Source organism: Astatotilapia calliptera, chromosome 14 (genome assembly GCF_964374335.1).
Source record: "Astatotilapia calliptera chromosome 14, fAstCal68.1, whole genome shotgun sequence".
NCBI lineage: Eukaryota > Metazoa > Chordata > Actinopteri > Cichliformes > Cichlidae > Astatotilapia > Astatotilapia calliptera.
The window spans coordinates 31,886,865-31,912,667 of record NC_137435.1 but is presented as its reverse complement, the minus strand read 5'-3'; the positions used below and the strand labels follow the sequence as shown (position 1 = coordinate 31,912,667).

Genomic DNA, 25,803 nt, shown 5'->3' with positions numbered 1-25,803 from the left:
ACGTACATAGACAACACATTTTCCAGTTACAATTAGTATTTTATTGGTTCAACAGTGCTGCCAGCGCCTGGCAGATAAATAAACAGTTCTGAGTTGACCTATTTACACCTTGTTCGGAGACAATACAAACAGTCTCTTATAGACATACATAGTGTTCTTTAGTGTATAACATACGTTGGGCTGGTATCTTTGTCCAAGCATACATGTATGGTCCCCCTTGAAAGATGTGGTGAGTGATTCAGTTTGTGTTTGTGGAAAAAAAGCCCTATAAAGTCTTGGTTTGTTTGCTTGTCATGTGTTCTTGTTACATGTGGTAATCATCAGATGGTGCAGCAGTCATATGCAGGGATATAAGCTCTGTGTGTTTTGTGTGTGTCTGCGCAAATACATGATCTGGAATGCACAACCTTTATGTACAGTAGATAATTGAAGCCATCAATATAATAAGAAAAAGTGACATCTGCTGTGTTCAGTAGTCTCAGTTTCACACAAAGCAAAACCGATTTTTATACTTTAAATATAACGTCTGATATTTAATCAAATTAGCCACGTTATGCATACTTGTTTTGCATTGCAGGATTCATTTGCTGGCATATGTCATTTCATTGGCGCTATTATCATGTTTCCATTTTTGTTAAACCTCTCAGTACACTTCTCACTTACAGTACAGCTGCGCACATCTACAGGCATGCTCACATGTATCAGACTCGTCTCATTCACTCTAAGCCACAAACAGAACATCTATACACACACACACACGCACACAGTGACCAGTTCATACGTCCATATGTTTACATTATCTCCATCCAGTACTCATATCTGGCGTGATTTTCTTCATTAAAAGTGTTTTAATGTTTCTAAATGCTCTTTCCTCAAGTTCCAAATGTTAAGAGACAAACCTTTCCGAGTTACAAAACAAATCCATTGTTGTGATTTATTTATATACTATTTATAATCATTATTCTTTCATTTCACATTTTCCTGCATCTGCTCTCTATAGCCATGCTGATCTGCATAGGTAGCTCAAACAGGCAAAGTTGATGCTGATGAAAACGGCTTTTTTGTAACGGCTCTAGTTATCCTTGCAAAACACTTGAGGGCAGCAAGGCTGTCACCATTTTCTTTAGTTAACGTTAGCTGAAAAATCTTTTCAAAGCTCCTGTTTTAACAGCACCGACATTTTAAAACACTTTTTAACCACAGTCCATGTTTATCCTGCCTTTCAAGCACATGTCTTTATATGACCTCCACGTCTTCCTTTTCACTTTAGGAGCGATATGTCGTCAGCGAAGTCCCCATGTGGGTGCAGGCAGCGGGCAAAGCGCCACTGGCACACCATGAGACACAGCGGCAGCATGAAGAGAGCGCAGATGCCCGCCATGATGTAGGCGATGGTCATAAGGGTGGACTCGTCCGTCTGGGGGATGTTGTAGCCGCAGTCCTCCAGGTCGACCCCGTGGAACGGACCCTCCACGGAGGCTGTGCGGAACTCATCATGCACTAAAAAAACAAAAAAAACAAAATAGGATTGTATGTAGTCAAGAAACAGAACAATACTACCTACATTTCTTCTGCCTCCTTCTCTTTTCTCCCATTTTTTCTCTGTCATCCCTCCATCCCCTGCTCCTCACCATGGCAGGTGCTAACAGCAAATCCGATGCGTTTCTTCTCGCGGTCAAACACCACGTAGAAGCCTTCCATGATGACGGCGCCCATCACTGTGCCGGTGCTGGACTGGGACACAGCAAACTTGTAGCAGTCCTCCTGAGCAGAGGCCACGTCTTCCACTGGACGCAAGTATTGCTGCATACAAAAGAAAAGAAAAAAAGTAGAGTCAGACACCCAGCATCAGGCATGCACAGCCCTTGTGTAATCACCATTACTTCATTCTTAAAATACACCATCATGTGAGATTTGCAAATCACTGCATGTTGTTGTTATTTACTCTTTACAAAACATCTCAGCTATTTTGTAACAGCGTTTGAGGACACGGTAAAGAAATTAAAACGATATTGTGCCTTCATGGCTAAAAGCGGGTCACCTGGCTCATTGTTAGGTGGTCGCTAGGCAACATGACGAAGTAATACATCATCCATAATTCAAAATTTTTGGATATAAATTAGATGTCATTGTCATGAAATTAAAACAATGCTATGCTTTTATAAGATGTTAGAGGTGCATAAATATTAAAAATACGGGCAACACCCAGCGCTACCCCTCAGCCTCCCAGTAGATGCACTGATGGTACCAACTACATTCTTGAGTTATCAGATTCAAAAAACATCTTAGTATGTGATATAGATAAAAGCCTTCAGGGGCCTAAGATGTACCTGTCAAGCCTGGTTGCTCAACTCCTGCATGTGTAGGAGGAATTCACAGGCAAAGAGACAGAGAGTTTGTGCATCATGCTCAGATATTGCAATGTCAGAGTGCTAGATGAAGCTGAACGAGAGATAGCAGCGATGTCTCCAGAAATCATGACAATGGTATAAAATGTAGAAAGCATTTTTTTTCTCCTGACATAAACAAAATCAATCTGCAGAAAGAAATGTCCGTGTAGAAAATAGTTCCCAAACCAAAGTGCTCACAACTAGATGGTAGTAACCAGACCGAAAAGCAGCGCACATTTCAGTGCTTTATTTCGGTGCTTTTTTTTCCTGAGATGTCATACACTTCAGATTCTAGCCAATCATTTTACCTTTCTGAGGATAGTAGGCGGGCCCAGGTACGTACGTTCTTTTAGAGCAGAGCTACAGATTAAAAATGCTCAAGGCGAAGCGGTCAAAAGTCTGGCTGTACTTTACAGCAAAAGACACAAACTCAGCAGCCTGCAACAAGTGCTTTAAGGTGATACTGTGATACTGTGCAAAGGAGGTAACACCTGAAATCTGATGAAACACCTGACACATAGAGCTTTTTTTAAAGCCGAGAAATGCACCGTATTTGATAGCTTGCTGCGAGACCTCACATCGAGCACATCTACTGCGGGTGTGGTGCCTGTTATTGGACACGGAGCAACATCCCCCAAGAACCCGAAGAGGAGAGTCCTGGCACCTAGCCCTGCCAGTGTAGCAGAAATGATGATGGATGATGACGGCAGCAGCAGCCGTTCTTCTCTGCGTGAGTAGCTTAATGTTGTCCGTGTGTAATTTACGTTGAGTAGGCTAACCATGTTATTACATTAATGCACGTAAGGTGAACTAGCAAACACCGTCGTAGTTACATGCGGCTGTCTTCTTGTTTGATGGCAGATGCTCCCTTCACCCTGGCCAAAAAGGCTAAAATGACCAAAGAAAAAGTGGAAAACAGTTAAACATGAGAGGTTTTTGGACAAAGTTTGTGTTTTCCATTCTTTGAGCACCGGTTCGAGCACCGTTTAAGCACCGTTTAAATCCCTACTTACAACAAGGTTTGTGTTTTGAGTAACTTGGTTACTTTGTTTTATACAGAGACTAGAGAGCTCACTAAAATGCCCGTATCACCCTAATTTCTCATTGCACAGTTTTATTCTTAGAGCCTGTTAGAGTAGCTTTGCATAGTGGGAAATAATCCTTATTTATCTTGTACCGGGCCTTACTGAAGTGCCCTCAGCTGCCTGAAACAAGCTGTTTTAGCTTTATTTAAGTCAACCTCCTTTTCAGTGGCTGCCCCACAAAAGCTGACCGTATGATTTTTTGGCTCATACAGTTTGACTGTACATACACTAACCTCACTAACCGGACTTGTTTAATATGAACATCCTGGCTATAACGCCACACTGGACTAGTAGCAGATATTGTTTGCTGATCAGTACTGAGCTATGACCTAGAATCAATGATGTAATTGCAAAGCTGTCCACTAGAGAGCGATCATATGTTTTCATATTTAAAGGATCTTATTCAGAACAAATAACAATCAGATTACAGAGGCAGATTTTTCCAGCTCAAGTGTTCCTGTATATGCAGTTGTTATAGCAAAGTCATTCACTGTATTATACCTGCTACAGACATTCAAACAGAGGGACACAAAGTAAAATAAATAAGCTTTTAATTTTTCTGACAGTATCAAGGTCACAACCCACTCAGATATTTATTGCAGTGAACTTTTCTTTGACATCTCAAATTCTATTAATCTCGTCACCATCAAGGTCTGTCTGAGCGGCTTCCAATTTATAAAAAAACAACAAAAAAAGGACGTTGAATTACTTTTAAAACCTTTAGAAAATATATTCAAAGGACATTCAAACGTGCTCTTTTCTTTTGTCACGGTTTCTAGTTGTGCTTTCATTCCATGAGGAGTGGAACTGCATATATTGGTGTGTTTGCTCTGACCACAGTTTTTGTACTGTGCAAAGTCCAAATGAAAGTTAAAACTTTTCACTTACTGATGAATACACGGTGTCGAGACCTCATACAGTGGTTATGCTAACTACATTCTTGCATAACTGCGTCTTGCACCAATGACGGAAATGAATAACATTTTTAAATGTAATCTTCTTATCAAAAGATCTTACAAAATAACATTTAATTTCACATCACCCGGAGAGAATTCAAGGTTGAGCAATACAGCTTTATGTCCCTGACCCTTCTAAAACTCCAGCTTTATAAAATTATACTCAGATCCAGAGCGAGACTGCTGTGACTACCTGCGGCAGGATGGAGATTCTGAAGGACTGGTTACGGACTTCGCTCATCAGGTAGAGGGAGATGACGGGGAAGATGTGCCAGGGCGTGGTGCCAGCCTGCCAGCACACCAGCTGCTCCCCGAGCCAGAACCCAGAGGGAAACTGCTCGGTCTGAAAAATCAGGGTCGGAAGGACATTAGTTGGTTCTCATAATCCACTCAGTACAAACCAGACGACCAGGGCGGTGATATAAACGTGATGGTACATTATAGTAGTACTGACTGAGGAGGCAGCTTCAATAGCTTTGACTGCAGCCTGGAACACTTTTCTAGGCAGTCGAAGGTTGGTAGTTCCACTGTCCACAATGCTCTTATCGTAGTTGTACTGTAGAAGACAGTGACACAGTCAGGCATATTTCAAATTTCTTACACATCCTTCATTAGTCTGTTTGTGTTTTTTTTAGCTTTCGTAGGAATCTACTTATCGAGCCTCACCTCTTTACAGTCCATGTTCAGGTCCTGTCCGTTTACCTCAATACGTACGATGATAACCTCATAGTACCACTCCCTGCGGATGGGTGTGTACCAAAGCTCTCCCACATAGAGTGATGGATCCACACCTCCAATGATCTGAAAGCAAGGGGAATAATAGAGTCCAATCCGGCCTAACACATGTGCACTAGTACCTACTCAACCCTGCTTGCCTTTGCTTGGTTTTTAGAGTTGTCCACTTATGCCCTGTCCAATCTGAGTCCATCTGAAAATGTGACGTCAGCAGACTGCATGTCACCAATTGGCTAGTCATTGGCGTCACTCGATGAACCATGAGAGCATCTTCTTCATGAAAATAAACCACCATTTTTGAAACCCGGCAACAAGGGCAATGGTTACATGAAAAACCCCACGTGGTACCTGAATCTGACAAACAGCCATATACTGAGAAGCAGGTATACCATCGCCTCAACGTCCCCCACTGTTGTCTTGTGTTTGTGTTAGATACAAATGAAGTCACAGGAGTTTCGGGCGTGTTGCTATAACGACCCATGAGCATTAGGTGGTGCTCAATTGTAATGGAAAATGACCGAAACCAAGAAGACTCGAGTCGAGTCGAGTAGGTACGAGTGGAAAAGAGCTATAAGTGTTTCTCACCATGCTTCCGCCAACTGTAGCGCTGCCCAGGGAGTAGTTTTGTGTGAAGCCTGCACCACACAGCTGGAGAGAGAAGAGGTTGGGGACAGGAGTCTGGCGAACCAAAGAGTCAAAGAAAGGCTCCAATTTCTCATCAGGCTGGAGGGAAACACAGACAAATAAGTCCAGAATAGAACCGGGAATCAGACCATAGCTACAGATTCAATACTATCATGATATAAATGGTACATCTATACAGCAATGATTATAAAGAATAATCATCTACCACACATGACATCATCTGTGTAACCGGACCCTAAAAAAGGAAAGATGCAAAAACTATGTGTTGACTGCACTGTGGTGTTAATGTGTGTGTTCACTGTTTTCTCATTTTAATAGAGTTCAGTATTGTAATTTTTTAGGTAAATGTTTCAATAAAAATGTTAATATTTGGCACCTCTCTGTAAATAATGTTTGGGAGGATGCAATGAAATATATTGCCGGGTCAATATTTTGTCCCGTCCCAACCTGCTTTCAGTTTCTTAAATATCCTCCTCCTGACACATCAGCAGTTCTGCTGTCTAATCACATATTACTTTTCTGCAGATGTCAGTGTGGCAGTTATTATGCCAATAGGTGTAAGTGTGATACAGGATTCAAAGTCCAAGGTCTTTCCTTGGACTTTGAATCCACTTCCATGTTCTGTGGAAATTGTGCATGAAAATATGAACAAGTGAACCTAATTCAGACCACTGTCACAGCCCCAAATAATTACATATTCAAAACCCCCAAACACCTTACTGTCGCGAATAAAATTACTTACTTTTTATTGTATCATAAAGTGGGCATTTATGCCGTATGTAATAAAACTACACTGATCTTTGACATCTGAGTAACAAAATCGAATCACAGGTTTAGGTTTAAATTGAAAGAACCAAACTTTTTTCATCACCAGTTCAATAGTTTCTTGATCTTTTGCTAGATTAGTAGCATCGCTTACCCACATCTGATACTGTGCCGCTTGACAGTTTGGTCACATGCTCTCACTAATTTCCACAAGAGCTAAATATAGATGTATGATGTGATAATAAAATCTATTTTGCATGTCCTCACATTCATTTGTTCTCCTTTATAATTTCATCACATGTCACTTTTAAGTAAGCGTATTAGCAGTCGAGACATAATCTAACTTCTAGCCCTAACTTTAATATGTTAGGCTGCTTTGGATAATGGCATTTGTAAGTGTCTTGTAAAGTTTGAATTGAGATTTTCTTTTCTCATATTTTGGAAAGACAGAGTGATTCTTACCCGGGCTATATCAGCATAGGCAAGCCCCAGGATTCCCTCCCAGTTAGATCCATTGATAAAGAAGCGATCCGACTGTGTGATTGCAGCAATATTGGCGCGCAGCGTGGCGTTGGGTCCATGCGGGACTGAGACTAGGTCGGTGCCCAGCTCTCCTTCCCAGCGTCCCTGTGTGTAGGGAACGTACACACTCCTACCCAGGTCGCGGTACGAGGTGGAGCTGTTAATGAACAATGGGCAGGATTCGTTTTACTCTCCTCCAGCCTTCATAAAATGTTTCCGAACAACTTCTATATCTGACTGAGTCTCTACTCACAGCGATCGATGGTAGTATCTGCGCAGGAAAGGATGAGCAGCCGCCCCGACTGCAAAGTTACTGCTTCCAGTATCCACCAGGATATTCAACTGAATGCAGGAAAGCAGAGAGAGGGATTTATTAAACACATACCACAAGTTTGTAAAACAATATTACGTTTGCTGTCTACAATCGAAAACATCAATATTTTATAGATAGTTTAAGGTTTTACAGGCTGTTTTTGGCAAGTAATTAGCCTCATCTCTAACTGACTTTCATTTTTCACCTCAGGAATTTACTGTACACATCACTGTATTGTTGTAGTGTCCTGTGATGCTTCCTTTTGACCTGAATGTCCTTCTCTGTCCCCTCTCAGTCTCCACTCCAACCCTCCCCTCCTCTCAGGTTGCCCATTCTACTCCCCGTCTCCTCCTCTTCTGTCAGCATCTCTAATGCAAGTATCGTATTTTGCGTAGTCGGTCAAAACAGTTAGTAAAAGTATGAATGGAGCACCGCGGCAGACAGCGAGGAGAAGAGAAATAAGCCACGTCTGCCTCATGTTAATTATGTATAATACTACACGATCATTTACAACTATGCATGACTGTGTACCCCATGTTGCACAGCACCATTTCTGACTGCATTTTATTGATAAATGAGAAATTTAGAGAAAGACCGAGACTTCAGCTGAGAGCAGAGACAGAGTGGCACAGAGAAACCCAAACAGATGAACACACAGGCAGACACTGAACCAACAGCAAGCTGTTCAATAATGGATTGGCTCTTTAAATATCCAGAGAAGTGCTGGAGTCTCAAGGGCCAGCACTGAAAGCCCAGAATAAATCCTGACTGTCTATCTTACCAACACACACACACATACATACACACACAGAGACATACATATGTTCACATCACTGACATCCACCTGTACTTTCCCCAAAAACACGGTCAGCCATATTTCTGTACGCACCCTGTCCTCCTTTCTTGGAAAGAAATTTGCTGACTACACTTTATAGGTCTGAATCTTTCACACACGCATCCTGAGTCACCGAGATGTGCGCGGGGCCACACACACAAGGATCCCAAATGACGAAAGCCACTGCATCCTGACACACTGAGACCTCATGCCTCTCCCTGCACTCTCTCTATCTGTCTTCCTGTCCTCTCTGGCAGAGTGCCTGTCTGTTCCATCCATTATACACCCTTCCCCCTTCACTATGGAGGAGAAATCATTTAGCAGTTACGAGAACAGAATGCAACCTACATTCTGTTTTTGAAAGTTACTGTAAATGGATCAGGGTCATTTCCGCAACATTACTTCTAATAAATAAATGTAAAGTGTCTCCTTCGTGTCTCTGTATGTGCTCATTAAAATTCAAGACCATTTGGCCAACGCTGACCAAATGATTCATCTAGTGCTCTGAGTTATAGTGCCACTCTTAATCTCTAACACATACATATCTACATCCAAAGGTTTGTATACTCTATATTTTACTTCTTGAAGTTGGCTCTGAGGATCTCCAGGGGTGTGTGACGGACAGTCAAAACAAAACAAATAAACTTGTTATGAATAATTTTTGTTTTAATAACTACCAAAATGCAATTAAAAATGCATTTTGTAAGCATTATTCACATACACATTATTATTGGCCCAGTAGCAATTCTGACATGACTGTCACCAGGGATGTCACCAGAACACATACCTGTGGTACCTTTCCATACCAAAATTCTGAGAACTTTTTTCAGTACCACAGGTACCGTAGCCAGCATTTGTAATGAATAGGAGAAAAAGTTTTGCTACTTGGATAATTGATACTAAATACTACAATCAGATTAGATACTCATTTGCAACAGTAGCATCTTCCTCTCCTCTAGCTGAGAAACAACTGCAGCTCTGCAGACCAGCACAATGCCCCTCCCCTCACTAGCAGCTGAACGTGTGAACAGCAGCACAACAAACTTTGATGAAGCATCTTAAAGATTATCACCTGTTTTTTTTAATGAAGAATTTCAAGAGATCAGTAAAGCATATGTTTCTTTAATACTAAAGTACTGAACAATTACCATAAATGTTAACCTGACTGGTGCACGTTAGCCATTTAACTATGAGCCACATAACCCACATTAGTTGTCCAATAACAAGGTTATTATAGTGAACTAAAACTAAACTAGTTAAAAGTAGATCTTAAAACACATTTCAGTCAACTAAAATAAAAATAAAAAGCAAAAAGTAATTTAACTGAAACAATTTTGTGAACTTGTAAAATTAATAAAAATAAAGAATAAAAAATATAGAGGCAGTATCTTAAGTTTTTGTATTTGTTAGTAAAAATGTTCTTACAACTTGCCTGATCAGTCATTGATGGATGAGACTCTGGATGTCTAAAAGACTGAGAAACAACTGCCTTCAAAAGGTTTTGCATTTCTATTGTATACTGTATATACTATATTATAAGACCTACACTGATTTTCCTAAATCTTGCATCTGCCATATGCCCTCCACATTTTAATCATTTTAAAAGATTAAAACTAATTAAACTAGATTAAACATTTTCAAACAATAAAAACTGAAATAAGACAAACCTCTTTGAAAACTGACTGAAAGTAAACAGAATTTTTTAAAAAATGAGTAAAAATGAAAAAAAAAAAATCTAATTACTAAATAAAAAATTATAACGATAAAACTCAGCCCTGAAGGTAGGCAGCAAATGTTTTCCCCATCTGTAATACTGTTAATAGACAGTGTTAAGATTACAGGATAACAGCTATTTGTGTTTGAAAGTCTTATGGTTCAAGTCCCTGACTTAAGTTGAGACAAGTCCACTAGCTGCCACAAATATCAGCAATGAAAATATGGTACCAAGTCACCAGAAGGAAATTAACAGGGAATTTTTCCCTTTGTGGCATCCAAAATGATAACACACATATACACTCAACAAAAATATAAACGCAACACCTTTGTTACTGCTCCCATTCCCCATGGGATGGACGTAGAGACCTAAAATTCATTCCAGATACACAATATAACCATCCCTCCCAAACAGTGGTCACAAATCAGTCCAAATGTGTGGTAGTGGGCACATCTGCTATATTGAGATAATCCATCCCACCTCACAGGTGTGCCACATCAGGATGTTGATCTGACATCATGAGTAGTGCACAGGTGTACCTCAGACTGCAAAGCACTTCTTTTTAACTTCAGTGATATTATACATGGTTATGCTCAGGATATGTCAGCCCATTTCTACTGGAAATGCCTTTTGGTTAAACTTTCAGCAAGGAATTTGCATTTGCACTGTTACATTTTTATAAAGCTTTAATGTACATAAAAACCAGCTTCTTGTTTAAGTGAAAATAAATGGAAGGTTGTCTTTTTGCGCTAGTAATGTTGTGGAGTTGTATTTTGTCTCGCATCAATTATATCGTCGGTTATATCGTTATCGCAAATTTTCAAATATATATCGTGATAAATATTTTTGGCCATATCGCCCTGCTCTAGGCTGTACAGATTAAAAGTTTAAAGTTTTAGCACTGTTTACATTTAGTGCAACCATCTTGGATTGTTGGGGACGTTCCACAAAACATTTACAACTAGGAACGCAAAATCTCTGAATTCCAACCTGTTCGGGATTGCAGCATTAATGATATGTTACTAATGTACCTAAATATGATCTGTGCAGATGTTTCCAAAGAGCTGAAGTTGTGTTTGAGCTAGAGCTGGGCGATATGAGATTTTTACATATCACGATATGTTTTTTTTTCATTTCAGGCGATAACGATATCTATCACGATATAAGCCAAATAACTATATTTGTAAGATTTAAATGTGCCGTTGCTCACAAGTAAAATGTGAAATAATCAGCAGCTTGTTTTTATTTAAATATTTATTTCCCATAATAAGTTCAACAGGGTAGGAACATGAGACTTTTTCAGATAAATAAAGGCAAATATTTCAAACTACACAAAAGGCAGCCGCTAAAGCGTTTAAGTTTCAAAATAGAACAAATGAAACAGACTAAATTGTCAATTCCACTTAGAAACAAAATATTAATTCTAAAAATAAATCTTAGTTTGTTTTACAGAAGAACAGACAAAACTGACTAACTTTTGTCAATATCAAATAAACTGAGAACTAAAAGGAAATTCTCAATCTCTCCTTGTTGTATAGCTGAGCTTTTCAAACAGTTTTAACAGTTACTTTAGTCTGACAAAAGCCGAATGATGAATCAGCACTTCCAGTCAGAGACTGAGGCTACGTCCACACGTACACGGGTATTTTTGAAAACGGAGATTTTCCGTTTTCGTTTTAAAAAATAATCCCGTCCACACATAAAGGCAGAAATGAAGGAAAACGCTGCTATGAACATGCCAAAGCAGCAGGTGGCGCTAGATTCCTAACCGTGCAGAAATGTTGGCCAATCAGAAGTCTAGAAGCCTCGGTGGGAAAAAGTAAACAAAGCTGGGGCATAGAAGCAGAACCGAGTCGTATGTGTGGACGGACAGTAACTGTGTGTATATGTAAGCATTTAAACACTGCAGAGAGTAGAATTAACAGTAACAGTATTGTAGAAATTCATTTCACCGAAACCAGTGTGACGCATGTATTTCCAGACTTGCTTTCGGCACAATTTACAGTGCACGCTACTCTGTTTTTTGTCAGACTTGAAATAGCCGAAATACCTTCACACTACGGAACTTCTTTGGCTCTTCCGTTCGACAATCTCTCCGGCATTGGAACCATCATCTGTTTTCTCTTCGGTCACGCTCGGTTGATTTTTCTAGTCGGCACACTCATTTCCTCCATTACGCGCTGGCTCCATTACCCGCTGGCTGCTTCCCAAACAAACACACGTGCGGCTTGGCACTTGTGCTGTACGTAACAAGTCACGCGACGTGACGCTGCGGCTGTGATTGGTTCGGCTCTGCGCTGCTTAATTTGGATTGGCTGACCTTTTTTTTAAATTTTTTTTTTTAAGAGGACAAGAGCGGCGAGGTCTATCGCGATAGCTTAATTTCTCTATCGAGTAAAAGTTATATCGCGATACATATCGTTATCGTTCTATCGCCCAGCTCTAGTTTGAGCTTAACAAAGTTCATTCTGTTCTGGATGTAGTTTGTACTTTCCCATCGGACTCATCCATTTGTGCAATAAAAATAATGTTTATATCCAAGCTGCAGACTCCGCCATGATCGTCTGCCAGAGAGTGATTAACTGTATTTGCCAAAAAACAACTGTCGGTATTTAACCGTTAATAGATGACTTATTGGCTTGTAATCTGTTAAACATATGTCAAACATATCTCTTGTGAGTGATGTCTCAATATTCCAAGTATCAACAAGGATTTTCCCACATTTTAATCAAAGTGTGATGACAGTGTTTAGGTTCTTTCCAAATGTTCCCAGACCTGTATATAAAAGATTAAAGCAGCTACTATGAAGTCACCCACTGAGGCTTCATAGCAAGACTTTTCCGTGTGTTTTTCCATCCCAGTGTTTTTAAACCAGAAGGGAAGAGAAAGTGGCGAAAATGATTGTGAAGCTGAAGACACCACACATCCCTGACATACCTTGATAATTTTGGGGGTTAGGGTTAGGGTGACTGTGACAATGACAATAATTTTACAGAATTAACTTAATATTTTACTCATTAAGACATTACACTAGTGACTGAGCCGATAAACTCATCAATGTTTTCTGATGTTGCAGAGCAAGAGAGACAAGGATCCCCACAGACTACACAGCTGGATGCCAAGTTTGCAACCAGAGGAGTCGCCCCCTGGTGACCTCTAAAAACATTGCAGATTTAAAGTAAGCCTTCCCTGGGTTCACTTTTCAGACTCAGAGCTACGTCCACACCACACAGATGAAAAAATCTTTGAGAATTAGAACCTTTATCTATCTTAAAAATTCCTAAAGTTAGTTAAAACACATTTTTATTTCATACCACAGAGAAATAAAGGCAGGAGAAAGAAAAATGGTGGCTACAGTTTTGACGAGCTTTCAACAAAATTGGATTTTGCCCTTAAGTGAATTCATATTGATTATCCTCAGGTCAGGGGCCATCGAGCTGGTAGTTACCAGGGTGACAGTGATTTTTTTTGGCATGATCAGGCTCAAAAGTAAAAAGACACCCTTTTGACTCATAAAGAATTTATGATAGATAACAAACTAGAAGACTGGCTTTTTAGTTAAAGTTATTTATATTACAGAAATGAAAGTAAATAAAAGTGTTCTGTGGGTGGTTACCTCACTGAGCTTCTAACACCTCTAAATTTTGGATGCTCTTTCTTACTTCCACGGCTACATATCAAAGGTCACTGTTTTTGTTTTCTTTCTATTTTTTAGAAGGTTATGTCTGCAACACAAAGATTCAGAAAATGCCAACAAACAGTCTCTGACGCATTCCTCAAATTACAATCAATATATTTTTTTGAAGACAGATTTCCTGCACGGCTTCCTATATTTCACTTAACGTCAGACTTTGGCTTCCTGCGCTGAAAGATTAGAATAATGAATAAATAACAATCACTCCAGCCACCAACACACAGTGTTGCCTGTCAGTGCTGACTGGCCTCTGCTGTCGGGGACTGATCTGCAGCAGACAGATCTCCTTCTCACCCTCTGTCTCTCTCACTGACACAGGAAGAATCAGTGGCAAAGTGACACCTCCGCTTAGCACCTTCGGCCTTCCATCTCCCACACCATCTCATTGCTTTTGTTTCCTGAAAGCTGCCTGTCTGACTTCCACGTCCTCCCTCTGTAACACACACACACTTGTTTCTCCTTCCTCTTCTTCCACTCTCAAACTCCCACTTTCTTCTCTTTGACCCTTGTCCCTCTGTTTATGTTCTTCTGTCCCTGTCACCCCACTCCATCTTTTCCTTTTTCCTCCTTCTCTTTTGGCAGATCCTCTCATTCCATCTCTCCCTCCGTGCTCGCCCTTTGTGTGCCAGCCTGTACACCGCAGCTGCACCCAGCTGGCAGTCCTCACTCTGCAGAATTAATGGTTCCATTATCTGCCCGTATCATTCAGTCCTTTCTCACACTTTCACAGGGATTCACACACGTACTCTAACAAAGACTATATATATGAGCATGTATGCTGACACACTGATGCAACACTAAGGTGACTGTGTAATACAGATAACATCACAGGGTATGTCTTGTGCTAATTGATAACCCTGGATCCAATGATAATTTCAAGCTGGTTTTGCCTGATAGGTCTGAGTACTCTTAAAGAAGGATGTTTTAAGGATAAGATATTGATTTTTTGGGTGTGCCTGGTGTTAATTACATTGATTTTCTTACAGTGGGTGTGTGTTCATTGGTTAAAAAGGTGATGAGATACACACTGAGGAGTCAGGGGACATCAAATCAATTACTCTTTGTGAATGAAACCTCTACCTTTTGCGGAGGAGAACCCACGGCCATCTCCACGTAGTATCCCTGGCCAGACTTCCCACGCAGGTTATCAATCATGTCCACGAAGCTGATACCGCCCGCTGGCGCTCCTCTCCGCCTGCGCGCAGGGCTCCTGCTCGCGGAGGCGGCAGGTGGCAGCGGCGGTGGTTGTTCGCCGCGAGCACCTTGCCGCAGTGGCACGCGGATGGCTAGAGACAGGCCCGAGGAGTTGGGGGCGGTTTGACCGCTGCTGAGCAGACATAAAGTCGTCCATATAAATATACCCGTTAACCAGCGAGGCTGTAACATGTCCATGGTGAAACCGGGTAAAAGTTTTGATTTTGTCGTGTTCAAGCCTGACTTAACGACACTCGCTTCAGTTTGACATCCAGTCCGCAGCAACCCAGGGGGAGAGCTCAGGTGGTGAGGATGCTAAGATGACGGCTAAAAGCATGATGGCAGTTAAACCACAAACACGAAGAGACGAGGTCACTCTGCGTTCACTCCTGTTTTCTTCATGTTAAATGACACGTCGAGGGGGGGATACTCATGCTACAACAACTAGCATGAGTAATAAATCAAATAGCATAAAATAAAAAATAATAATAAATCGCCCTCACAGCTGATCCAGGCAATCCTTGGTGTCACCGACGCGTAAATTACAGTCTGTGCCTCCGTGAGCCAACAAACTGCAGGCCTGCGTAGTTCCGTCCGCGCATCTTCGTGTCAAACGACATTCACCGCTGACAGGCAGGACGGTCGGCAGGCTGCCATAATCCGCATCCTTCCCCCTGCCCGACACGTTCTCTCTGTTCTCCGCCTTCAAGTCTTTCACCTCCTCCTCCTCCTCCATCTACCCCTCTGCATCCATCAGAGCTGCAAGAGCGCGAGCATCACCTCCGTCAAGTTAGCTTACATAGCCACACAATTTCCTCTAATACTTTTCAAAATAAAACAATTTACACCGATTACGCCTGCATAAGCAAAAAAGCATGAAAGGCCCACATTTTTACCCCAATGGGTTCTAAAATTAGACGGCACTGATTATTTGCAGCTCTACACATTGACGGTAACACATCACGTGTCAAACCACTGCAGAAGGCTTGGAGTATACGCCTTTCTTAAAGAGGATTTAACTTAAAACAAGGTTGTTTAAAAGGAACTGCCTGGTTTACAGTACTTTCTTTATAATTCCTTAGTTTTCAGTTTTACAACAGAAAAGGTTACACTTGGTTCCATTTAAATTAAATCGCTCTTGTTTCCTCGACATTTCTTTCTGTATAGCCTGTAATGCTTTCATATCGTCTTTTATTCTGAAGCCGCGGTATTGTAGGTCTCGCAGGTTGTTTGGAAACTGTCCCTAAGAAACATTGCATCCTGGGGAATGTAGTTTTCACCAGTACTCCCTTGCAAATCACGAGTCATCAGTTCCAATATCAGAAACACACCAAACATTCATACAAAACTTCAGGGTGCTGTTTTATTATCTCAGACAACAAACAGATGCATTACAAACGTTGCACACGATTTTATAAATATTGCTATGGAGACGAACTATAACTGCATAGATAACATAACACTATAACTGTATAACTGCGGCGTTAACACTAGACCCTACTATGTCCTTGAAGTGCTTGAATGGTATTATTCACAGTGTTTGTCATAATTCATGTAGACATTGGATTTTATGTTACACTTAATAATAATTACAATTAATGATTATAAGTATCCATTAGGCATTATTTTGTAAAATAGTTACTAAAAATGACAATGAACACAGTGTGAAGTTATCACATAATATTATATAACAGGAGGGTCCTTTTTCATTTAAAACACTTCTTTTGAACCTTGACAGATTGGTGGTCTCATGATGACCCTGCACGGTCCCAGAAGGAGGGGAGATGGAGGCAGGAGGCAGGTGCTAAAAAACTGCTCCCACCTTTCCTCTCCGTGCCTCCCATGGAGTCTTTACTGTGATGAAACAGTTCACACTGCTCCATCATCAGCGGGTCCAGGCCCTCCTGCCCTGAAGATGGAGAAGAAAAATCTTTAGAAAGGTACTGAAGAACATTTAGACCAAATCTGCTGTCTAATAAATATAAATCATTTGCCAAAAGCTTATTTAAATAATGTGGTTGTTCTTATCCAGTTTTAAAACACTGCAGGACTGGTGGGCAAATAAAGCCCCAAACAGGCTGCGTTTTTACAGTCTTTTCCTTAAATAATCCTTCTCCGTACAGTTTCATTAAGTAGGTTGAATTCAAACAGGTATCTACTAGTTAAAATTTCTTTATTCCATGAGCTAAAAAGACTTTAACCACATATAACACTGTTTTAAAAAAATGCAAAAGATACTGACTGGTTGAGGTCTTTGAGTCACAGTTTATTTGTTCTCCAGATTTGTCGATTTGAGATTCTGCTCTGCCCTCTGCTGGACACCACACTGCTAGAGGACTGGGATTACCCGCCCTACATACAAACACACACAAGAAACCATAGTGAGAAAGAGGAGAGGTAAGTGTTCACCTTAACCTCACACACAAATTAAATACATGGCAGGCAAAGGTGTTCATCCCGGACATGTATAACCTGTCATCTATGAACGTCAGTTCTTTGTATACAAAGGTCAGAGATTAGCTATCATCAAGACTTTCGCCTTATCACTATTTAACGGGTGATAAAAGTGATAAAGAAACAGTGTCATCATGTCGTGATTTCTTCTGGTCTATGGTCTAGGGACAGATATGTTTATTAAATTAGGTGAAGTGCAGGGAAAGTGTGACACTCACCAAGCCTGGGGGTCTGTAGTCCTGAAGCCCTTAGCAAATGGGTTGCTTGCAATTTTTAACTGAGTGATCTAAGAGGAGAGGTTAAAATAAATGGCATGAAAAGCAAAGAATCGCTTAATGCACACAAAAAAAATAATCAAAAATCAAACAGATAAAAACATTGTAATGTCATAATTTTTTTTTAGCTTGCATCTTGGTTCACTCAGTTCCGTACCCTGTGGTTTTGATAAGCAGTTACAGCCATGAAGCGTGTCTCAGGGAACGAGAAAGAGCAGAAGTTCTTGTATGCATTCAAGTGGCTGTTCGGCGTTGGATCTACATACACCACATGGAAGCGCGGTTGATAGCGATGCATGGAGTTCAGTATCATCTGGAAGTGGGGGGACATGAGAAAACACAAATAGCTTAGTACTTATTGTTGCACACTGCTATGATCTCTTTTTCTGGCCTTCAAAGTCTGCTCCATTGGAATCTTTTAGCGAAGCTTTGCATGATTCACAATTCAAAATAATCCTTACTACAGCTCCTCAGTTAATGTTCTGTGCGAAAAAGCCCGTTTAGCATCATAGCCCCTCATTTAAGACATTCACTAACATGTCCGTTGTCATCCAGCAGGTTGTTGGTGAGCTTTAGGCTGTCAAAGGACACAGTCTGCTTCATCCACTGGGCTCCACGGGCAGGTGAGTCTGGGTGGAAATGCATCCTGCTTGGGGCTGCGACATCTGCTCTTCCCGCCACTAACCAGGATGAGCTGTGGAATGCATATCTGACACACACACACACACACACACACACACACACACACAAAAGTGTAAAATGTTCAAAGCAGGACTTACAGAGCATCGATGCTTGCAGAATTGTATTCGTACAAATAACACAACTGTTAAACATCACAAATACACTAAACACAGTTATGCAGGTTGTGTTTCTGACCTGTATCTTTTGCTGTCGACAGGGATAAAATCCATGAGAAGAACATATTCGGCAGAGGGATCCATCCCAGAGATCCGTACCTGGAATGTCGGAAACATCCGCCTGCAAGTTAACAAACAGATTCTAGTGAGAGGTAGTGCAGGAAGACAAATAGGAAACATACAAGATATGATGTTTAGTAGGAGTATGCATAAATGTGAGGATTCTCATCACCTTCCTGCTTTGGTAACAATCATCTCTGTGCCCAGCTGGTCAAACTGCTGCCAAAGTGCCTGCATCTCCAGCTGAACTCTGACCCCACTGATCTGGGGGCACTTTGTGTTCGACAGTGACCCTTCGTCTGCGCAGCAGGGTAGAGACAGATCGCAGCTCTGAGACAGCTGAAGACCTGAGGAGAAGAGAGAATACAATTCTGTTCATATTTGTTGGAACAGATTCTGCCCATGAGCTTTGATGCGATAACTTGGAGTGCGAAACACTTACCATTCATAATTTCAACACCTCTTACTGATAACATAGATGGAGGTGCTATTTTGTTTTTTCCAGTCTTTTCATCCAGATCTAGTCAACACATTCACCCACAGTTTTGCAAAGCAACATGGGACTGAAAAGAACAATTTGTATTCCAGTTTTCAGGTGCTGCAGTAGATGTACATCCAGGTCTGTGGAGTGTCTGGTTGCAGTGAGAAACAAGCTGGTTTTATACACCATGAGGCTCTCACTGGGGACTTCCATGGTGGACTCATCCATTACAATATTCACGGTGCCATTGACACACACTAATCACAGATGCACTCACTTGCCGCCCTGAGAACAGTTAAGGCAAAAATGTGCGCGTGCACACACACATGTAGAACTCTCTGCTCTATTACCTATTGTTTCTTATGGCCTGGAGCAATAAGTGAAGCTCGTCCTAACCAACCTTTAGCACATTAATAACACCCTAATCGGTCCAGTGTTACAGGGTGCAGACAGATGAGGACATCATCGAGCTGCTTTTTATTATTCAGAGTATTTTCTGGGAGCAGATTTTCAACACCTTACTAATTAACGAACCGGTTACTCCTTAACACTGACCAAGGTATACATTTCTGAGGCTGGTTAGAAGCAAGACTCTGGCATGTTTAAACATCATCTCTTGTCAAGGATCCACTGATGAATGTTGTTGTTGTTTTTTTTAGATTTTGGAGAAAGTTCATCTCACAGTGTTGTTGTGCAAATCATCTTGGGTTGCATGATGACCAGACTATAAGAACTCTATGCGTGTGTGTGTGTGTGTGTGTGTGTGTGTGTGTGTGTGTGTGTGTGTGTGTGTGTGTGTGTGTGTGTGTGTGTGTGTGTGTGTGTAGCTCAATGGGACAGTGTTGAAGGGATCCAGCCTGGAGGGTAGCAGCACACAGCAGAAAGAATGCTTTTCTCCAATAAAGCACAAGACATAAGTTGTCAATAGACCGGTCACTGTGTGATCAAGTCATTAATCACGGCTTTTGGTGTTCACAAACAGAAATGTCTCATGTGCTATCGTACACCATTCCTAAGTACAACTGATTGTATTAATATTCTTCTCTAGCAGACCTTTCTGATCAATGATGACCTCTTAAAATGCTGTGTGTGTCTGTGTGACATAACCTTAGGGGTTCACTGAGGTCTTAAACACTCTAATGAATCTGAATATGAGCATTGATAACCCTAAAAAAGGCGTAGATGTTCAATGCTACTGTTGGGGAATTCTAGGATGAGGAAAAGTTTTACATATCATATAGGAGAGAAAAATCATTTCAGAGTAGTATAAACAGTCAGATGTTTATTGAGCTGTAATTCATCAAGGCACACTTTTCGTCAGACAAGCGTCATTACACAGGAGTTTGAGCACGTGCAATAATTCACATATGATTGCTACACAAAAAGTTGGGCACAGAATGTGAAGAATAGAGCAATTATGTGCTGAGTATCTACACGTCTGTGTGTTTGGGAGCTTGTGCTTGATCATGTATGCATGAAGTAAGCTGGGGAAGAGAGAGTCCTGCCGTTTAATTCATCAGCAAGGCTAAATTTTAGGGAAGTGGTCTGTTTGTGAAGAAAGAAGGAATCGAGAGAAATTTGGAATGGATCTAGACATGATAGGAAAGGGAGGTTAGTTATAGGAACAGGGTAGGGAGGATTTAGCTCTTGAAGGTTTCGGAAACGATTGCAAAGATTTGCTGGAGCTTTGCCTTGATGTCTTCGGTCAGAGGATGAATCTTCTCCTTCAGGGCAGTAAGGTCTTCAGTTTTGACGTTTTGTGCATGGTCGTAGGCCTGCCTCAGCTGCTCCTTGTATTCTTCAACATAGGGAGCCAACTTTTCCCTTGCTTGTTCCACGTGTGTAGCAACCCTGGCACGAATACTCTCTACAATGGGTGTCAACGCAGCCTTGGTCTCTTCCACATTGGTGCGAATCTTCTCACGCATCTCAGTCATAACGGGCTCCAGCTTTGTCTTCAGTTCTTCCATTTCAGCATTGTGCTTGGCATGGTACTCTCTGACGATGGGCTCGAGCTGGCTGCGGTATTCCGCCATGTGTCTCTCAATGACTTCCCTCAGTTGAGCACGTTTGGGTTCCAGCTCGACTCTCAGGGCCTCAATATCAGTCACAATGCTGTTACGTAAGTCAGCAGTGGCTTCAGAGACTGTGGTAAAGACGCTGTCGGTCACAGGAGAAACGGAAGCCTGCAGAGTCTTGATCTGAGTGTGCAGGCCCTCCAGGCGCTGAGCCAGGGTGGTCCTGAGAGAGAACAGAGATAGGAAAGCAAAGCCATTTTAGTTAAGCTAAGTGTACACACCAAATGTCGACTGCAAAGTGTAAAAACTGACTAAGGCAGGAAGTTAAACGAACCCCTGGCAATGCATGGACCAATTACAAAAAAGTGCGGCTGATGGACAAGAATGAGAATCTTTACTTGAGCTCTTGGTATGGAGTGTCATCAAGCTGGTCCAGGGCTTTGATGGCACCGTCCTTCGCCTGAGTCAGGTAGACATCCACAGCGGACCGGATTTGGTCCAGCTGGGAAGGTGCATCAGCCTGCAGGGAGGCAGCCTGAGAGCCTTTGGCAAGCGAAGAGGGAAAAACTTTTAAAGGGTAAAGTGGACCTGCTAAAGTTCCACCTGCATTTTAAATGATTTCCCTCAGGTTGGAAAGGGTGCGTTCAGTACTCACCGACAGCCAGGAGAAGAGTGAGAGCTAGAGCCACAAATTTCATGGTGATGGTCTAGAGCAGAAAAGCAGTTAATGATTAGGAAAGGAACATCCAACTGAATAGTGGGAATTCATTAATCCAACAGAGCTTGAATCCTGTGCCTAAAGCAGACTCAGTAGTCTTAGAAGTAAGAATGTCTTAACAGCCCAGCACATTGCTGAATTAGCCTGAATGAGTTTGCACTAAATGTATAGCAAGCTATTAAAGGAACTTGTAATCTGAGTAGATTACAGAGGATGATTAAGGAGATCAGACCTAAGCTGCTACATAATCCTGTTTCAGCTTTTGCTGTAAAACACGGTCATAGAATTAGCAGGAGACGCTCTTGGTGGAGAAGCACTGCTGCAAAATTACCTCAGGCTAAAGAGAACAACCCCAAAGTTATATCTAATAAAATAAAAAATACAAAAAGTCAGAATTAAGAATTTTACTTCCAGCAATTTCTTTTTTTCCCTTTGTTTATCAACTTAGTTCTAACAAAAAGTTCCCCTACACTTAGTCCTCTCCGGCTTCCAATTCTGTTCTGCGAGTACCGCAAAGTTGCTTCTCTTACCTGGTGGAGTTCTGGACGAGACTGAACAACTTCAGCGGGGGCAGACTTTTTATAGTCCCTTGGTGGGGGACGAGTCCATGTGGAGAAGGGGGAGGGTGGAGGTGTGAGGTCTGTGTGTCTCCGTGGAGGTGGACCTCAGCCCCCTGTTATCTCCATCAGCAGGAGGACTGGGGTGACAGTTCAATGGTCATCTAGTGGGAGGAGATCAGTCTGCACACACGCATCGACGCACACCATTAACACACAAATATACATTATCAGTATCATATGCGTATCGGTGAATCAGTCCTCCCCGTTTACCAGTTTTTTCTTTCTCTCTTTAAAAAAAAAAAAAAAACTCCGTCTGCTTCTTCTGGGACATCTGTCAGCACCTTTTTCTGCTTCACGAGGACTTTTTCTCATTTGTCTTGTGACCAAATTGTTGCAGAAAAACATGAAAGGCTGACAAGAACAAAGTAAAAATGCCAGTTCAGTGTGAAGACTGAGCCAGGAAGATTGTGAAATTAGAAAGGAAGTGCGAATATTATTATGGGTGTAAAGGGTGACACGAGAGGAGAGCTTGATTGGGCTGGTGGGAAGGTGGGAGGGGGGTGAAAATGAGGACAAGGGTTGAAAATATTACCTGGGTAAACACATTTCCCAGCAGTCTCTTGTATTTTTCTACATTTTTCACATTCAGTTCACACCAGGTTCTGTAATGGGGAAAGCCACATCCTTCACAGTCCAACTCCTTTCTAAAAAAGCTGCCAGGGTAAACAGACACGAGTAAACAGAAGACAGTGACTTGATGCAATCAGCTCAGAAATGCAGTCATATTAAATCTAAAGTCATTAAATCACAGGCGGCAACTATACACACGCGTTCACGCACAAGCAATGCCACATAACATGCAACCTAAAAAAATGTAGACTCATTTTAGATAACAAATTCTCTCACTGGTGTGTTTGCGATGATGACTAATGAGGTCAAAGAGTGATGTTTGCTATGCTGTTGTTTGTTGTCCTATCCCCGGTGGACTTTGTCACTGTAGCTTCATGTGATTTTGGGAATAGGAATGAACATAGTGCAAAGATTTGTCTCTAAGTCTGTGCATGAATATGTCTACTGGGAGTACTTTCATATCTTTCGTTTTTATTTGAAAAGAAGTTGCTGTCAAAAGAGATGGGAGCATAATTTTTATATTTCAGTTGTATTTTAGTAGCCCCTCATCGCTCATGTGCTGAAATCTGAATATTGAGATGGTTTCTGTACCTGAGGAAAGTCATAGAGAGACATGTAGAGTCAATTTGAAGAATTTCATTCAAGCACTAGTGAACATCAATAATGCCCTTTTTATGGCCTTTACATCTTAAAAACCTCATAGTACAATATCATCCTAATAGAGCTCTCTGCTCTCAGACTGCAGGTTTACTTGGTCCTAGCATATTTAAAAGTAGAATGGGAGGCAGAGTCTTCAGCTTTCAGGCCTCTCTTCTGTGGAACCAGCTCCCAGTTTGCGTTCAGGAGACAGACACCATCTCTACTTTTAAGATTAGGCTTAAAACATTCATCTTTGATGAAGCATATACTTAGGGCTGGATCAGGTGACTCTGAATCCTCCCTTAGTTACATTATGATAAGCCTAGGCTGCTCGGGGCTTTCATGGATGTACTGAGCGTTTCTTCTTCACTCCCCTTTTCTTCGCTCTTTATGTGTTTATACATGACTACTGCATTCATTCATAGTGATTCATTTCAATTTTAATCTCTGGCTCAGTGTGTGTTTTGTCCTATTTTCCTCCCCTAATCCCCAACCAGCAGATGGCTGCACCTTCCTGAGCCTCGTCCTGCTTGAGGTTTCTTCCTGTTAAAAGGGAGTTTTTCCCTCCCACTGTCACCAAGTGTTTGCTCATGAGGCATACGACACACCAATAGGTCACTATTGCTGTGATGTGGCACTATATATAAAAAAGGAATACAATTTAACTGAATTATACTCTGGGCCATATCTGCAGATTTAAAACTTGTGTATTGCTGGGTTGTTAGGTGCAGTGTTGCACAATAAAAGTTCCAGAAGCCTATGTAATCAGTGAACGTTTCTTTGAATGCAATCTCTGTGTGATTGCAACATAAGAGCAAGCAACATGTTGCAGGATACTACCCAAAGAATTTACCTAATGGAAGAGTATTATAAAGTCTGCAAAATGAAGACAGTAGAAGGCTTTGACTCTAGACTTTCATGTCAGAATCATTCCTTGTTTCATAAAGTCTTAAAAAATATTAAGGATTTAAAATGATTTTTAAAAACTGGAAACATCGACTTTTCCTCCACAGCTCTGCACACACGTAGAGGTAGAAATATAGAGGATTCAAGTAATCAAATGTTGACTTGATATGTACAGTAGTAGAAAAAAGTGTTTGCACATGGCCTGATGTGAAGCTCAGTGTAGTTTGTGACATTGTGTTTGAGTTTTCTGCCTGAACAAAATTCCAGATTAGTTTTGGTGTATTTTCACAATTAGCAGCAGTTCTATTCATTTAAAAGTCTAAATGTTTTTTCTCCCCACTTTCATTTGTCTTTGCTGTTCATTCTTTGACACCTTGGTGTCTTTTTTCTACCCCCGTGTCTTGAAGTATGCAAGGAGTCAAGCTGAGCCTGGTGACTCGGTGAGGAGTCACTCGGTGAGGAGTCACCCACGTCTACCACGTTCACAGCTTCTTCTTTTTTAATCACCACCTGCCATTTGTCTGACACCAATTAACAAATGCCAGCAGTCAAGGTGAAACACAAATCACTGGTAAACATCTTGATGGAAGCCTGGAATGCATTAATTATAAAAACACTGCACCAGTGCCAGATTACATCGGTAAGTTGTTTTCCATTTATAAAGCCAAGTATTTTATGCCACTGCAATGTCACAAATTACTGCTTTACTCAGGCTATAGAATAGAATAGAATAGAATAGAATAGCCCTTTATTGTCATTGCATATATCCTACATATTTGGAATATATGCAATCTGGCGATGCTGCCTTGAGCTCTGAAGCTGTGAGATGGACTTTCAATGACTTTCTGACAAAAAAAGTCCTCAGTGAAAATAATCGTTTGGTGCAGGCTCCCACTTGATACACCAGCCACATTAAAAGGCAGAACTGGTTGCCACGTTAGGTCACTGGGTTGATTTGGTGACCATATGCTGTCAGACTAATGAAAATGTTTGGGTTCAAACCTGCCCTTTTACTCTTTTTCTTCCCCTCCTCCTGGCTTTCCTGTCTTATCTCTATGCCCTTAATTATTTTAACGCCTGCTAAATTTTAAGTTTGCTCATTTACAATGAAGTGAACAAACTTTTTTTTTTAGTAAGTTTTATTGTAATGTTTGTTAGTGATCTGGCTGTTGGAACCACAGTCACCAAGAATACCATTTTTAATACACTACGCTGTGATGAACTGAAATCTTACAGCACCCACATTGTTTACCCCACTCAAGAAAACACATGTAGATGTCTGTCTTAAGTTTGCCAGTGAACATCTAAATGATTCAGAGAAGGCCTTGGAGAAAGTGCTGTGGTCAGATGAAACCAA

At 41.2% G+C, this 25,803-nt stretch overlaps 3 protein-coding genes across 5 annotated transcripts; all 3 read right to left on the bottom strand.

The window, feature by feature from the left end:
- Positions 1-18: 18 nt before the first annotated feature.
- bace1 (beta-secretase 1) lies at positions 19-15,184 on the bottom strand. The gene is made up of 9 exons (XM_026192099.2): positions 14,735-15,184; positions 7,352-7,440; positions 7,039-7,255; positions 5,752-5,889; positions 5,098-5,232; positions 4,886-4,987; positions 4,625-4,774; positions 1,632-1,803; positions 19-1,500 (listed from the first exon to the last, which is right to left on the bottom strand). The coding sequence occupies exons 1-9, from the start codon at positions 15,044-15,046 to the stop codon at positions 1,262-1,264; spliced, it is 1,554 nt and encodes a 517-aa protein (XP_026047884.1). The 5' UTR covers positions 15,047-15,184; the 3' UTR covers positions 19-1,261.
- Positions 15,185-16,197: 1,013 nt separating this feature from the next.
- LOC113036061 (T-box transcription factor TBX1-B-like) lies at positions 16,198-19,128 on the bottom strand. The gene is made up of 8 exons (XM_026192100.2): positions 18,937-19,128; positions 18,667-18,841; positions 18,454-18,555; positions 18,115-18,286; positions 17,735-17,890; positions 17,521-17,588; positions 17,091-17,200; positions 16,198-16,757 (listed from the first exon to the last, which is right to left on the bottom strand). Exons 1-8 carry the CDS (start codon positions 18,968-18,970, stop codon positions 16,597-16,599), a joined length of 978 nt encoding a protein of 325 aa, XP_026047885.1. The 5' UTR covers positions 18,971-19,128; the 3' UTR covers positions 16,198-16,596.
- Positions 19,129-20,237: 1,109 nt separating this feature from the next.
- On the bottom strand, positions 20,238-22,740 carry apoa1b (apolipoprotein A-Ib). 3 transcript variants are annotated; one of them, XM_026192101.2, is made up of 5 exons: positions 22,542-22,740; positions 22,242-22,451; positions 21,649-21,700; positions 21,392-21,536; positions 20,238-21,216 (listed from the first exon to the last, which is right to left on the bottom strand). In XM_026192101.2, exons 3-5 carry the CDS (start codon positions 21,689-21,691, stop codon positions 20,616-20,618), a joined length of 789 nt encoding a protein of 262 aa, XP_026047886.2. In that variant the 5' UTR covers positions 21,692-21,700; positions 22,242-22,451; positions 22,542-22,740; the 3' UTR covers positions 20,238-20,615. The 3 variants fall into 3 exon arrangements, with proteins under 3 accessions (XP_026047886.2, XP_080145410.1, XP_080145409.1); XM_080289284.1 differs by lacking the exon at positions 22,542-22,740 and having other exon boundaries at positions 22,182-22,263; XM_080289283.1 differs by lacking the exons at positions 22,242-22,451; positions 22,542-22,740 and adding an exon at positions 22,043-22,226.
- Positions 22,741-25,803: the final 3,063 nt, after the last annotated feature.